The sequence below is a fragment of the Diaphorina citri genome, unplaced genomic scaffold, assembly GCF_000475195.1.
Source record: "Diaphorina citri unplaced genomic scaffold, Diaci psyllid genome assembly version 1.1 scaffold3159, whole genome shotgun sequence".
Taxonomy (NCBI): Eukaryota; Metazoa; Arthropoda; class Insecta; order Hemiptera; family Psyllidae; genus Diaphorina; species Diaphorina citri.
Genome location: NW_007380570.1, coordinates 6,218 through 21,610, shown reverse-complemented (window position 1 = coordinate 21,610; position 15,393 = coordinate 6,218). Strand labels below are relative to the sequence as shown.

The 15,393-nt window shown below is 40.7% G+C and overlaps 1 protein-coding gene across 1 annotated transcript; it reads right to left on the bottom strand.

Annotated features, from left to right (window-relative positions):
• Positions 1–14,180: 14,180 nt before the first annotated feature.
• LOC103520054 (protein DDI1 homolog 1-like) lies at positions 14,181–14,935 on the bottom strand. The gene is made up of 2 exons (XM_008485148.1): positions 14,714–14,935; positions 14,181–14,276 (listed from the first exon to the last, which is right to left on the bottom strand). The coding sequence occupies exons 1-2, from the start codon at positions 14,855–14,857 to the stop codon at positions 14,181–14,183; spliced, it is 240 nt and encodes a 79-aa protein (XP_008483370.1). The 5' UTR covers positions 14,858–14,935.
• Positions 14,936–15,393: the final 458 nt, after the last annotated feature.

Below are 15,393 nucleotides of genomic sequence, written 5' to 3'. Positions count from 1 at the left end.
AAAAAAAAATCCCACGGACAAAAAAAAACAATCTCGGAAACGGAACGGATGGCGCGTCATCTTGCGTTTCCTATGGTTTAGTACAGACGCTATCACACCTTTTCCTCTTCTTGTCCTCTTTTTCCTGACATCATTCTTCTTTTTCGTCGTCTTCGTCTTCTTCATCTCCTCCTCTTTCTTTTTTTTTGTCCTTTCTCTCCTATTTTTTCTTCGTCCTTTTCTTTTCAAGTGGAATTCAATTCTTTATTATTTTTCGTTCTGCCATAATCTCCCAAGCATTTCATCTGTTCTGCCTTCCACTCGGTTGACATTTACTTTTGTCCTGTGGGTACTTCTTACTGTCAGCTGCAGGAGATGGGTTTCAATGTTGATAGGATCTGAGGAAACCCCCCCTGGGGGGCACGCTACTCTCCAAGCTAACTGTATATCCTGGCTATAATGTATGTAAAATTCACAATTTGTATGAATGCCGTTCAACTATTTGAATATGCAATGTGCAAGACATATGTAAATTTAATATTATAATAATAAAATTAGTGGAGATGCCTAGATTCTAGATTAGGCTCTTGATTATTTACAACAAACACTAAAACGTGATTGGGTAATTTATTCATAGGTAATAATACTAATAAATAGGGTAAGTGTACCATTTATTCGCCCACTTAAAAAACGTACCATTTATTGGCCCATCTGTCCACATTTATTTTTCTAATTTTTGTTTTTATGACTACAATTTTGGAATACTACTGGTTTGATAGCATTCTTTAAGCCCTTTCTTTTGATAAAATTGGATCTTGAAAAAGTTCGTCGCACTGGTTCGATAGCAGTCTTTAAGCCCTTTCTTTTGATGAAATTGGATCTTGAAAAAGTTCGTCCAGTTCAGACTTATGTGGCGTACCTATGGTACAGGTGGGCCAATAAATGGTACGTTTTTTAGGTGGGCGAATAAATGGTACACTTACCCTAATTAGTTTTCATTATTTGATAGCTATTTTGCCTGGATACCAAATTTGGTATCAAATTTTCAATTCTTGAGGAAGTGTTGTGACGTTCCTCTTCAGCGTTGCTTCCCCTTTCATGTTTATTCTTCTTTGTTTTTGTATTTAACGTGTTTGGAGTTCCTCTCTGCTCCCTCTTCCGCTTCTTATCTTATTAAGCTCTTCACCTCTTTTGTTTCTTTCTCTTCTTTTTCTTCCCCTTATTCTTCATTTCCTTCATCTTCCTATTCTTCTTCTACCCCTTCGTTTTATTCTTCGTCTTCTCCTCCTCCTCCTCCTTCTTCTTATTCTTCTCCTTCTCCTTTTCTTTGTATGTTCGTCTCTTCTGTTGTTCTGCTCTATCGTTCTTTCGGAAGATTTTTCCCAACAACTTTTTCGAGTTTTCCCCGAAATTATTTCCCTTTTCCATTACATCATTTTGTTTCTCCTTTTTCTTCTTCTTCTTATTTTGCTTTTCTTTTAGCTGTTCCATCAAGTTTTCGAAATGTGTTGAATTGAAAATTTTCAACAATGGAATGTTTTCTTTCAGCTCCTAGGTATTTTCCTTCAATTTCAACGTATGTTCGAAATGTGAAAACTTTGGAAACAAGAAACAATGTAAAGAAACCTACGCCTTTTGCCGACGAGAAGTTTTTGAAAAAGTTTGAAAATCAGTCTAAAGAATGAGAAAAAGTTGACATCCGTCTGGAAATGAACTGAAGTGACGAAAATAGCTTTTCTTTACAGTTCTTTTCATTACAGTTCAAGGGTCTAAGTGACTGAGCGAACTGAGGTCTAAGTTTTAACTCGACGATTTTGCTTTGTCTGATGTTTTGTTCCACAATTATTTTTATGTTTATTTTCATTACTTTTTGAGAGGTTTTATAGGGTAAACTGTAACAACGGAGGTCTTATCGGTGCAAAATCGAAGAGAGAAAGGGGACAGGATAGGAGAAAGCCAGCCGTTTCAAGAACGAACTTTATTATTTAATATAAAATTTGCCCCGGGTGGGAACTTTGATGTGAAATGAATACAAATTAATTCGAATCCCTTATGTACCTCCTCTTTCTCCTCCTTCTCCTACTTTCCTAATACCTCTCTCTTACGTTTCCTCTCTTCTTTGCTACCCCCTCCTACTGATTCCTCCTTCTCCAATAACTCTCTCTTTCTTTTCCTCTCTTCTTTACTTTCTTCTTTTACCTCTTATACTTTCTAATACTTTCCTAACTCCTATACCTCCTTCTTCTAGTTCTACAAATTAATTCGAATCCCTTATGTACCTCCTCTTTCTCCTCCTTCTCCTACTTTCCTAATACCTCTCTCTTTTACGTTTCCTCTCTTCTTTGCTACCCCCTCCTACCACTTCCTCCTTCTCTACATAGGCGGTTCTTGCCTAAATTTTTGGGGGGGCTTGATTTTAAAGGTACACCTTCAAAATTTTGATTTAGCTCTATGTAAAAAATGAATATAACAGTGTCCAACAATAGAACCAGAGCTAATTGAAACTTAAAAACGTGAAAAATGATCGACTACTGGTACAGTCACCCTAGTTGATTTAATCGAGGTTCTATTGTACCTTTTTTATCTATTCATTTTTTATGTGTTTCTATTTCTAGTTCTAGACTTATAGGTACCTAGGTATTCTTTCAGACTGTTATAGGTACCTACAGTTCAAGGTTCTGGGGAAAATAAAGAAATCTAGGTACTTCTATCCATAATAATATGTAGTAGCCTCTGTGACCCATTGGTTATCATACTAGTCTTCCACTCTGGAGGTCCCGGGTTCAATTCCCAGTAGAATCGAAACTTTCTTCACACGACTTTCCTTATCCTATTGAATGATGCTTATTTGAGTATTATTTTATCCTAACTTTTACCATATCTCTAACCATTTAGTCGGTATAGCTCAGTAGAATCGAAACTTTCTCGCCTAACACTTGTCATACAGGGTGCACTCAGCCTCGTGAGGACTAGTGAGGAGTCACTTCAATCGAGGAGCGACCGATGGAGATATCAGGTTCCACAGTCAAAAGAATTTTTAAAGCAGTAGAATCGAAACTTTCTCGCCTAACACTTGTCATACAGGGTGCACTCAGCCTCGTGAGGACTAGTGAGGAGTCACTTCAATCGAGTAGCGACCGATGGAGATATCAGGTACCACAGTCAAAAGAATTTTTGTTCACGTATTTTTTTAACACCCTGTAGGTAGGTACATAGGTATATGTAATAAACTGAGAGTTTAGTTCTATGTACGAAAATAAAATGTACATAAGAGTATTATGTAGTCTATAATGTACGCTAAATACATACCTTTATCGTTGAAATGGCTCCTGGTCCCTTCGATTTTACGATCTCTGCAACCCGCAAAGTGGCTGAGTTCCTAAATCTACCAACGAGTCCAGAATTTGGAGATGACTGCTGAATTGTCGTCACTGCTACAACAACAACACCAGCAATCCCATAAAGGTGACATATAGGTACCTAGTAACCTAGGTATCCAGGATATTTTCTTTCCTGTGCATACCTTCCTACAGAAAGTAACTGAAAGCCATACCTACACACAGTACATGATGTAAGTAACTGAAAGGCACATCTCAAAGATTGTCCTTGAAACTAGCCAGCCTAGTTTGGAAGGCAGCGCGTCTGCCTTGTAAGCGCTAAGTCGCGGATTCGATTCTCGCCCTGACAGAGATTTATGCCTAATGACTAATGACCAGCGCGCTGAATAAAACAGTTCCTGTCGGATCACTGAAGTTAAGCAACGTCGAGAGTGGTTACAAACTGAAAAGACCAGATGTCCATAAAAAAGAGGGGAAACTGGGTTCTCTGCTTCTCTATTACTTTCTGTACCTACGTAGAAAAACATTCCTATATGACCTAGCATGGTGCCTGGAGTTAAATATTCTGATTTATTTCATTTTCTTTATACAGGATGTAACAAGGGGATTCTACTGCTATGTTTTCCTTCTCTCTTCGATTTCGGGACGATAAGACCATAGCAGTTACAGTTCCCTCTGTCAAACCTCTTTAAAAAAATAAAAAAAAGAGGTGAAACGAGGTTCAGAAGAGGGGAACGGAAAATATACCTCCCCTCTACTGTTTCGTCTTTTTCCCCATTTTGAAGAAAATAATGGGTACCTAAGTGATTATTCAAAATGGATTCTAAGACCTTCAGCAGATCTCCATTTTCTGTACCAAAGCACTGCTGGCAACCTGGTTACAGTTCCCTCTGTCAAACCTCTTAAAAAAAAATAAAAAAAAGAGGTGAAACGAGGTTCAGAAGAGGGGAACGGAAAATATATCTCCTCTCTACTGTTTCGTCTTTTTCCCCATTTTGAAGAAAATAATGGGGGTACCTAAGTGATTATTCAAAATGGAGTCTAAGACCTCCAGCCGATCTCCATTTTCTGTGCCAAAGCACTGGCAACCCGCTAGTATCGTGGGTTTATAGCTTCCCATTTGAAAAATCTCACCACACGCCACTGAAAATAGAGGATACAACCTTACCCTATTTTGAGAAGGGAAAATAGGGGAAGAGTGGATGAGAAGGGACCAGGAAGAAAATGGGGTCTTTATTTTTTACTACCTTAAAAGATTTTATACTCTTTATTATTTTCAAGTTTATTTTTTATATTTATTTATGTGTTTTCTTTTCTATTTTATTTATTTGTTTTATGTGTTTATATGTATTTATAGATTTAAAAGTGTATACTACATAGTACATAGATACTTAAATACCTACAGGTACAGTAGAACCTCGATTATATCAACTCCAAAAATTGGGGTTTTTCCCCATCTTTCAAGGAAATCCTACTCTATCAGAGGAACAGATCATCGAAAGTGTTCAAATAATGAGACTAATGACGAAAAAAACGATATCGAAGATGTGTTTTTTGTTTGTTTCTCAGTTTGTTTTATTTAATTTAAAAATAAAGGGGTATTTCTTCCCTATTTTGTTCTTTTGTACCACTAAATTTGGCCCTATTTTCATTGTTTTATACGGAATTTCGATCATCTCAACTTCTATACAGAACCTCAATTTTATCAACTACCCTCGGTCCCAATTAGGGTGAATGTACCAGTAGTCGACTTTACACCAGTAGTCGATCACTCGGTCATGTTTAGTTAATTTTAAGCTATAAACGTACATCCTATTTAATTTCTGATAACATTTTTTGAATATTCGTGTTGTTTTGATACTACTGTAAAAAAAGGCGCCAAATTCGAATTTTTCTTCATTATAAAAAATCATTTTGAAAAAAAAATTCGGTGTGTTTTTGGAATTTGCAGAGGGAGGACGTGTTTTGTGCAGTTTCAAGACACGATCTTGGCAAAGAGTTTTTTCTTGATTCCCGTTATGTAAAGTGTTCAAAGTGTGTGTAAAGTGAAAATATAAGGTGTGAACTTCATTTTAAACTTCACTTTTCATTGGTAAGTGTATTATCCACCACACACACCCACCACACACATCCACCCATCACACACCACACACACCCATCACACCCACCCACCACACACATCCATCCACCACACACACACACACACACACACACACACACACACACACACACACACACACACACACACACACACACACACACACACACACACACACACACACACACACACACACACACACACACACACACACACACACACACACACACACACACACACACACACACACACACACACACACACACACACACACACACACACACACACACACACACACACACACCACACACACACACCACACACACACACCACACACGGTCGCGCTACGCGCTCCCTGACATGTCTCACAGAGCAGCATAACAGGCATAACTTCGAACCGCCGCCATTTTGAATCAGGTTTGAATGTGAAAATTTCAAGTAGCCTATGTCACCCGGAGTTCTTTTCTTAACAACCACAAAAAATTTCATCAAAATCGGTTGAGCCGTTTTCTCGTGAAAAGAGGACAAAAACGGGTGTATTAGGCTATTTTCTTCACGTTTTTGAACCGCCGCCATTTTGAATCAGGATGGAATGTGAAAATTTCAAGTAGTCTATGTCACCCGGAGTACTTTTCTTAACAACTACAAAAAATTTCATCAAAATCGGTCGAGCCGTTTTCTCGTGAAAAGAGGACAACCAAAGGTCTATTTAGCGTAACAGACAGACATACACACATACAGACAGACAGACAGACAGACAGACAGAAATTTTTCTAATGTGATTTTTGGAATCGTGGATGCATAAGGAGTAAGAATAACTAAAAATTTCACGATTCTAAGCAATGTACAGACAAATCTACAATTTTATTTATATAGATTCTTTCAGACTGTTATAGGTACCTACAGTTCAAGGTTCTGGGGAAAATAAAGAAACCTACCTACTTCTATTCGTAATATGTAGTAGCCTCTGTGACCTATTGGTTATCATACTAGTCTTCCACTCTGGAGGTCCCGAGTTCAATTCCCAGTAGAATCGAAATATTTTCGGCTCTGTACTTGAAATACAGGGTGCACTCAGCCTCGTGAGGACTAGTGAGGAGTCACTTCAATCGAGTAGCGACCGATGGAGATATCAGGTAGGTACCACAGTCAAAAGAATTTTTAAAGAATTTTTTGTTCGTATTTTTTTAACACCCTGTAGGTAGGTACATAGGTATATGTAATAAACTGAGAGTTTAGTTCTATGTACGAAAATAATATGTACATAAGAGTATTATGTAGTCTATATGTACGCTAAATACATACCTTTATCGTTGAAATGGCTCCCTTCGATTTTACGATCTCTGCAACCCGCATGACAGTCTGTGCACCATTCCAGCAATCCCATAAAGGTGACATATAGGTACCTAGTAACCTAGGTATCCAGGATATTTTCTTTCCTGTGCATACCTTCCTACAGAAAGTAACTGAAAGCCACACCTAGACACAGTACATGATGTAGGTAACTGAAAGGCACAACTCAAAGATTGTCCTTGAAACTAGCCAGCCTAGTTTGGAAGGCAGCGCGTCTGCCTTGTAAGCACTAAGTCGCGGATTCGATTCTCGCCCTGACAGAAATTTATGCCCGATGACTAATGACCAGCACGCTGAATAAAACAGTTCCTATCGGATCGCTGAAGTTAAGCAACGTCGAGAGTGGTTACAAACTGAAAAGACCAGATGTCAATAAAAAAAAGAGGAAAACTGGGTTCTCTGCTTCTCTGTTACTTTCTGTACGTAGAAAAACATTCCTATATATTGACATATAGGTACCTAGTAACCTAGGTATCCAGGATATTTTCTTTCCTGTGCATACCTTCCTACAGAAAGTAACTGAAAGCCACACCAACACACAGTACATGATGTAGGTAACTGAAAGCCACATCTCGAAGATTGTCCTTGAAACTAGCCAGCCTAGTTTGGAAGGCAGCGCGTCTGCCTTGTAAGTTGTAAGCGCTAAGTCGCGGATTCGATTCTCGCCCTGACAGAGATTTATGTCTAATGACTAATGACCAGCACGCTGAATAAAACAGTTCCTATCGGATCGCTGAAGTTAAGCAACGTCGAGAGTGGTTACTAACTGAAAAGACCAGATGTCCATGAAAAAAAAGGAGAAAACTGGGTTCTCTGTTACTTTCTGTACGTAGAAAAACATTCCTATATGACCTAGCATGGTGCCTGGAGTTAAATATTCTGATTTATTTCATTTTCTTTATACAGGATGTAACAAGGGGATTCTACTGCTTTATGTATACAGGATGTAACGAGGGGATGTTTCTACTATTTCTTTCATTCATGTTTCCTCCGGCAAGAGATTATCTGTGTCAGTTGGCGGACTGTAATAAATTCTCTCTCCATGCTTTTCATATGCTAATGTATAGCTTTGAGGTTAGAATGGATGAGAATGAGGAGGAGGAGAAGAAGAACGAGAGGAAGAAGAAGAGGAGGAGGAGGAGGAGAAGGAGGATAAGAAGAATAAGAGGAGAAGGAGAGGGAGGAAGAGAAGAAGGGAGAGGAGGAGGAGGACAAGGAGGAGGGGGAAGAATAGGACGAGGTCAATATGAATGAAATAGAGAAGCAGGAAAAGAAGAAGGAGGAGAAGGAAAGTGGATGGATAGAAGAAGAATGTGAATAAGGTGTGGAGAAAGAGGAGGAGAAATAAGGATGATAGACAGCCCTCAAGGAGAGGGGAAAAGAGGAGAAAAGAAAGAATGAGAAAAGAGAAGGGGGAGGAGGAGAAGAAGAAGAAGAGTTAATATTAAAATGATTTCTGGAAGGTCGACAGGTTTTCTATTGAAAATGAATTACCTAAGTCTGACCTTCAGAAGAGAGAGAGAGAGAGAGAGAGAGAGAGAGAGAGAGAGGAAAGAGGAAGAGGAAACTAGAGGAAAGAGAGAGACAAAAAGGTCTTGCCTGCTTTGGATAAAGGAGAGAAAAAATGCAACTTTATGAATAAGTACTCGTAGCTCGTAGGTCTCTCTCTCTCTCTCTCTCTCCTGCCTTCATTCTCCTTCCTTTTTCTCTCACTCTCAAACATTCTCTCTCCTTTCTTCCAATTGGAAAATGTACCCCTCTCTCTCTCTCTCACTAGAAATGTAGGTATAACTATTTCTCTACCTCACCCTTCCCTGTTTCGCTCTCACTACCTCCCCATTGGAAAAGATATTAGGTAGGTACCTACTTACCTGGTATGTAAATACACATCGTTTTAAGTATATGATTAGGGTAGGTAGGTATGCACGTAGGTACATAGGATAGAGAGAGAGAGAGAGAGAGAGAGAGAGAGAGAGAGAGAGAGAGAGAAGGTCCCTACTAGCTGAAGAGTTAATTGTCTGAGTGTTTTAACGTAATTATATTTTTCAAGTACTACACACGTGTGTAGTACTTGAAAAATATAATTACGTTAAAACACTCAGACAATTAACTCTTCAGCTAGTAGGGACCTTCTCTCTCTCTCTCTCTCTCTCTCTCTCTCTCTCTCTCTCTCTCTATCCTATGTACCTACGTGCATACCTACCTACCCTAATCATATACTTAAAACGATGTGTATTTACATACCAGGTAAGTAGGTACCTACCTAATATCTTTTCCAATGGGGAGGTAGTGAGAGCGAAACAGGGAAGGGTGAGGTAGAGAAATAGTTATACCTACATTTCTAGTGAGAGAGAGAGAGAGGGGTACATTTTCCAATTGGAAGAAAGGAGAGAGAATGTTTGAGAGTGAGAGAAAAAGGAAGGAGAATGAAGGCAGGAGAGAGAGAGAGAGAGAGAGACCTACGAGCTACGAGTACTTATTCATAAAGTTGCATTTTTTCTCTCCTTTATCCAAAGCAGGCAAGACCTTTTTGTCTCTCTCTTTCCTCTAGTTTCCTCTTCCTCTTTCCTCTCTCTCTCTCTCTCTCTCTCTCTCTCTCTCTCTCTTCTGAAGGTCAGACTTAGGTAATTCATTTTCAATAGAAAACCTGTCGACCTTCCAGAAATCATTTTAATATTAACTCTTCTTCTTCTTCTCCTCCTCCCCCTTCTCTTTTCTCATTCTTTCTTTTCTCCTCTTTTCCCCTCTCCTTGAGGGCTGTCTATCATCCTTATTTCTCCTCCTCTTTCTCCACACCTTATTCACATTCTTCTTCTATCCATCCACTTTCCTTCTCCTCCTTCTTCTTTTCCTGCTTCTCTATTTCATTCATATTGACCTCGTCCTATTCTTCCCCCTCCTCCTTGTCCTCCTCCTCCTCTCCCTTCTTCTCTTCCTCCCTCTCCTTCTCCTCTTATTCTTCTTATCCTCCTTCTCCTCCTCCTCCTCCTCTTCTTCTTCCTCTCGTTCTTCTTCTCCTCCTCCTCATTCTCATCCATTCTAACCTCAAAGCTATACATTAGCATATGAAAAGCATGGAGAGAGAATTTATTACAGTCCGCCAACTGACACAGATATATCAAAAATATTATTGATAGACTTTCAGATAGGGAGGTGAGACCAAACAATGGCCATAGTGTCCAGAATGAAGAGTCAGTATAAACTATTAAAATAAAGAAAGAAGAAGTAGAAGAAGAAGAAGAAGAAGAAGAAGAAGAAGAAGAAGAAGAAGAAGAAGAAGAAGAAGAAGACGACTAAATAATGGCCATAGTGTCCGTTCAGTCTGTTTTTAGTGTTTAGCCTTATGGTACATGTGCATCCGTCTATCCTGGCCAATTCCAGGGGGCACCTACCCTATCACACTCCAACCTAATTCCTCCAAGCCTTATACCTACATGCCTTATGCACATCCATCTATCCTGGCCAATTCCAGGGGGCACCTACCCTATCACACTCCAACCTAATACCTCCAAGCCTTATACCTACATGCCTTGTGCATATCCATCTATCCTGGCCAATTCCAGGGGGCACCTACCCTATCACACTCCAACCTAATACCTCCAAGCCTTATACCCACATGCCTTGTGCATATCCATCTATCCTGGCCAATTCCAGGGGGCACCTACCCTATCACACTCCAACCTAATACCTCCAAGCCTTATACCCACATGCCTTGTGCATATCCATCTATCCTGGCCAATTCCAGGGGGCACCTACCCTATCACACTCCAACCTAATACCTCCAAGCCTTATACCCACATGCCTTGTGCATATCCATCTATCCTGGCCAATTCCAGGGGGCACCTACCCTATCACACTCCAACCTAATACCTCCAAGCCTTATACCTACATGCCTTATGCACATCCATCTATCCTGGCCAATTCCAGGGGGCACCTACCCTATCACACTCCAACCTAATACCTCCAAGCCTTATACCCACATGCCTTGTGCATATCCATCTATCCTGGCCAATTCCAGGGGGCACCTACCCTATCACACTCCAACCTAATACCTCCAAGCCTTATACCCACATGCCTTGTGCATATCCATCTATCCTGGCCAATTCCAGGGGGCACCTACCCTATCACACTCCAACCTAATACCTCCAAGCCTTATACCCACATGCCTTGTGCATATCCATCTATCCTGGCCAATTCCAGGGGGCACCTACCCTATCACACTCCAACCTAATACCTCCAAGCCTTATACCCACATGCCTTGTGCATATCCATCTATCCTGGCCAATTCCAGGGGGCACCTACCCTATCACACTCCAACCTAATACCTCCAAGCCTTATACCTACATGCCTTATGCACATCCATCTATCCTGGCCAATTCCAGGGGGCACCTACCCTATCACACTCCAACCTAATACCTCCAAGCCTTATACCCACATGCCTTGTGCATATCCATCTATCCTGGCCAATTCCAGGGGGCACCTACCCTATCACACTCCAACCTAATACCTCCAAGCCTTATACCCACATGCCTTGTGCATATCCATCTATCCTGGCCAATTCCAGGGGGCACCTACCCTATCACACTCCAACCTAATACCTCCAAGCCTTATACCCACATGCCTTGTGCATATCCATCTATCCTGGCCAATTCCAGGGGGCACCTACCCTATCACACTCCAACCTAATACCTCCAAGCCTTATACCCACATGCCTTGTGCATATCCATCTATCCTGGCCAATTCCAGGGGGCACCTACCCTATCACACTCCAACCTAATACCTCCAAGCCTTATACCTACATGCCTTATGCACATCCATCTATCCTGGCCAATTCCAGGGGGCACCTACCCTATCACACTCCAACCTAATACCTCCAAGCCTTATACCCACATGCCTTGTGCATATCCATCTATCCTGGCCAATTCCAGGGGGCACCTACCCTATCACACTCCAACCTAATACCTCCAAGCCTTATACCCACATGCCTTGTGCATATCCATCTATCCTGGCCAATTCCAGGGGGCACCTACCCTATCACACTCCAACCTAATACCTCCAAGCCTTATACCCACATGCCTTGTGCATATCCATCTATCCTGGCCAATTCCAGGGGGCACCTACCCTATCACACTCCAACCTAATACCTCCAAGCCTTATACCCACATGCCTTGTGCATATCCATCTATCCTGGCCAATTCCAGGGGGCACCTACCCTATCACACTCCAACCTAATACCTCCAAGCCTTATACCTACATGCCTTATGCACATCCATCTATCCTGGCCAATTCCAGGGGGCACCTACCCTATCACACTCCAACCTAATACCTCCAAGCCTTATACCCACATGCCTTGTGCATATCCATCTATCCTGGCCCAAGCGTTGCACCGGTCTTAACCAAAAGTTTCGTGTAGCATCCTTGTCACATTTGAAAGATTCATACCAAATTTCAAGTCTCTAGCTCTTACGGTTCTCGAGATATTTTGTTTACAGACAGAACGTTAGGTACGATAAATGTTGTGATAAATTAGCTCTGTGATATTTTCAATAATTTTTATGTATTTATCGACTTAAAAAATTTGTGTTTTTGACAATTTTATGTTATTTTTTCTGTGGATTCCAAAAAATATTATTTGTTTTTTTGTAGCTCATTTAATAAAAAAGTTCTGTTGCGAAATACATTTTTTCTTTGTTCAGTGTTACGTATCTTATTGTTGGGTAGCAGTTAGATATCACTCATATCTACCTGTATATCTAACGAGCTTGTCATCTATACCGGACCCCTGTCAGTTTGATTTGGGATTTGACCTTGAAGTAGTTGTGATAATTTATTGTACTCGTACCTACTACCTACATACCTATTGACTCGGAGTGAAGCTATCTATAGCTGCATTCTACCTATACGTTCTAGTCTACACTATCTGATCGATTCATGATGACTGGTAACTGTGACGTCATGGACCCCGGCTCATCTCAGAGCAGTAGTGCTACTACTATTGACATTTGTAAATACGTCGCGCAATTGGAGGAGAGAGTACTTGAGCAGGCGTCGTTCATTCGGCTGTTGCAGGAGAAGGTGGCAAGTCTGGAAAAAGCATCTGCTGATACTCAGATACATTTGAGTGGGAACAAGAAGTCCTATGCCAAGACTCTTCAAACACCGGCTACTGCTGCTGCTTCGACATCTGCTTCTTCTGATGTTATCACGGGATCTCGGCGGCCTAGCGCTTACAAGGCAGACGCACTACCAACTAAGCTAACTAGGCTGGCGAGAATATTCTTCGTCGCCTTTTCCCGTGCACACTGTACAGACAAGGTTGCCCTTTTTCGTCAGCCTCTCAATCAGCCCTAAGGTGATTTTGAGCTGACATTTGGTTTTGTGTACAAAATTCCCTAGGGTGATTTTGAGCTGACATTTGGTTTTGCCTACAAATTTTACGAGTGGATGCCCTTCGCACTCAACCTCTGATGATGCTAGCGAAAGAAATTTCAGACTATTATCCTTTTATCCTTCCTTTTTTACTTTCTATTACTACAGTATAGCGAGCTATACTAATAATGAAAGTATTGCAATCGGTCCAAATTTTTTTTTTTTTGGTCCCCGAGCTAGCTAATAGTCTTAGAGGTCAGGCTGAATGTATTATTAATAACTTATATTCTGTAAATTATTAGTGCAGGAGTTGAGAGGGGTGAAGACAGTAGAGAGGAAGCGAAACAGAGTGTTTAATTTACGCCACTCAATGAAAGGACAATAATATAATATGGAGAGAGAGTGAGGAAGACCAAGAGAGAGAGAGAGAGAGAGAGAAAGGGGGAGAGAGAGAGAAAGGGAGAGAGAGAGAGAAAGGGAGAGAGAGAGAGAGAGATAGGGAGAGAACGAGGAAAAGAAAGAGACAAAGAGAGGGAGAAAAACAGAGAGGGAGTTTATCAAGAGGTTTTTTTTATATTTACCTCAGTCAATCTGTAATCTCAGATTGCAGTGTGTGCGGTCAAGTAGATGGAGAATGGAATCCAGTTGACTGGAAAATGATGTAGGAGAGGGAAAAATGATGTAGGGGAGGGGAAAATGATGTAGGAGAGGGGAAAATGATGTAGGAGAGAGAGAGAGAGGTTGAAACTGATACCTATATTGATGCTGAGACGTTTTGTGTCTTTTTTTTTTTTGATAGAGAGGAAGAGAGAGACAGAGACAGAGAAATAGAGAGGGAGAGAAATAAAGAGAGATGATTTTGTGTCTTTTTTTATCAGATTTTTTTAGAGAGGGAGAGAGAAGAGAGAGATGTTTTGTGTCTAAATGACAAAGAAGTGGTTGCATTGTAAAGATGTTGACGATTGAATGCTTTCAGACCTATCTATGGTCAGATAACAAAGATGTTGACAGTCAAAAGGAAATATTTTTACTTTCTATTACCCTTACGTATAGTGGTCTCCGCCGATGTGCTGAATTACCACGACGTCACCCTCGCGGACACCGTTCTGACGGAGGCTCTTCTTGTTTTCGACGAGTATCTAATGGGATAGAGAGGTTTCGTAAGATATTTTACCATTTTATTTTTTCAGTTCCACCCTAAAGGTATTCGCCATAGACAAAAAATTGTATGAGTGTTTCGATTGCAAATAGGTATTTTAACCACTTGACCCAGCACTTAAATGGGAGATTCGTAGAAGCTTAACCCATCCTTTAGGGCTGTCTAGCCCCTACACCTAAGCCTCAGATTGGGCTTTTTGTGTATGGAGTTAAGCATTTAAATGGGAAGTATTGTACCTATCTCTTATCGCCCATCTGATGAGAGATGAGAGGCATACTACGGTACGGGTATGCTGCGATACAGACTACACGAGTCTAATCTAGCAGTTGTTTCATCGCTACGAAATAAAAAAGACGATGAAATTCCCAGTGCTAGAAAAATAAGGAAAGTAAAAACTGATGTTATAATGTTGGATACCTTTCCGTTGTGCAGTATAAGGATCTCCTGAGCGGGAAAGCCAGATTCAAGCTGACAGAATATCTTGAAGTTCTCCAATTCTAAATCTGGACTCACATCCAGTGTGAAAATGTTGTCGTTCAACGTTGTGACAGTCACGCGCATAGCGGCAGACTTTGGAAGTTGAAACACCGAGAATTTTCGGATTCTAGCTTCCAGAGACAAGAATTTTCTGACTTTTGGCTTTCAAACACGGGGAATTTCGGATTTATGGCTTCAAAAGAGATGGATTTTCTGAACTTTTGGTGTCAAAACGGAGAGATTTTGTGAATTTTGGCGCCAAACCGCAAGAAGTCTGGAATGTGGCGTCTTCTGTCTCATTAATTCCAAATCCAAGCTTGGGGCCTTGGATGTAACAGCCCTTTTTGACCACCAAAGTTCTAGTAGGGTTTGATGATTTGAAGTCTGGAATGTGGCGTCTTCTGTCTCATTAATTCCAAATCCAAGCTTGGGGCCTTGGATGTAACAGCCCTTTTTGACCACCAAAGTTTTAGTAGGGTTTGATGATTTGGCTGTCGCTGATAAATTTATCGATTATCAACATCTAAAGCTCCACCTTAAATCCTGACTTACAGTACGTACAGATACAGAGGTATACTTTCAATTTATTACTCCTTATTTTTATCCCTATTTTTATGCCG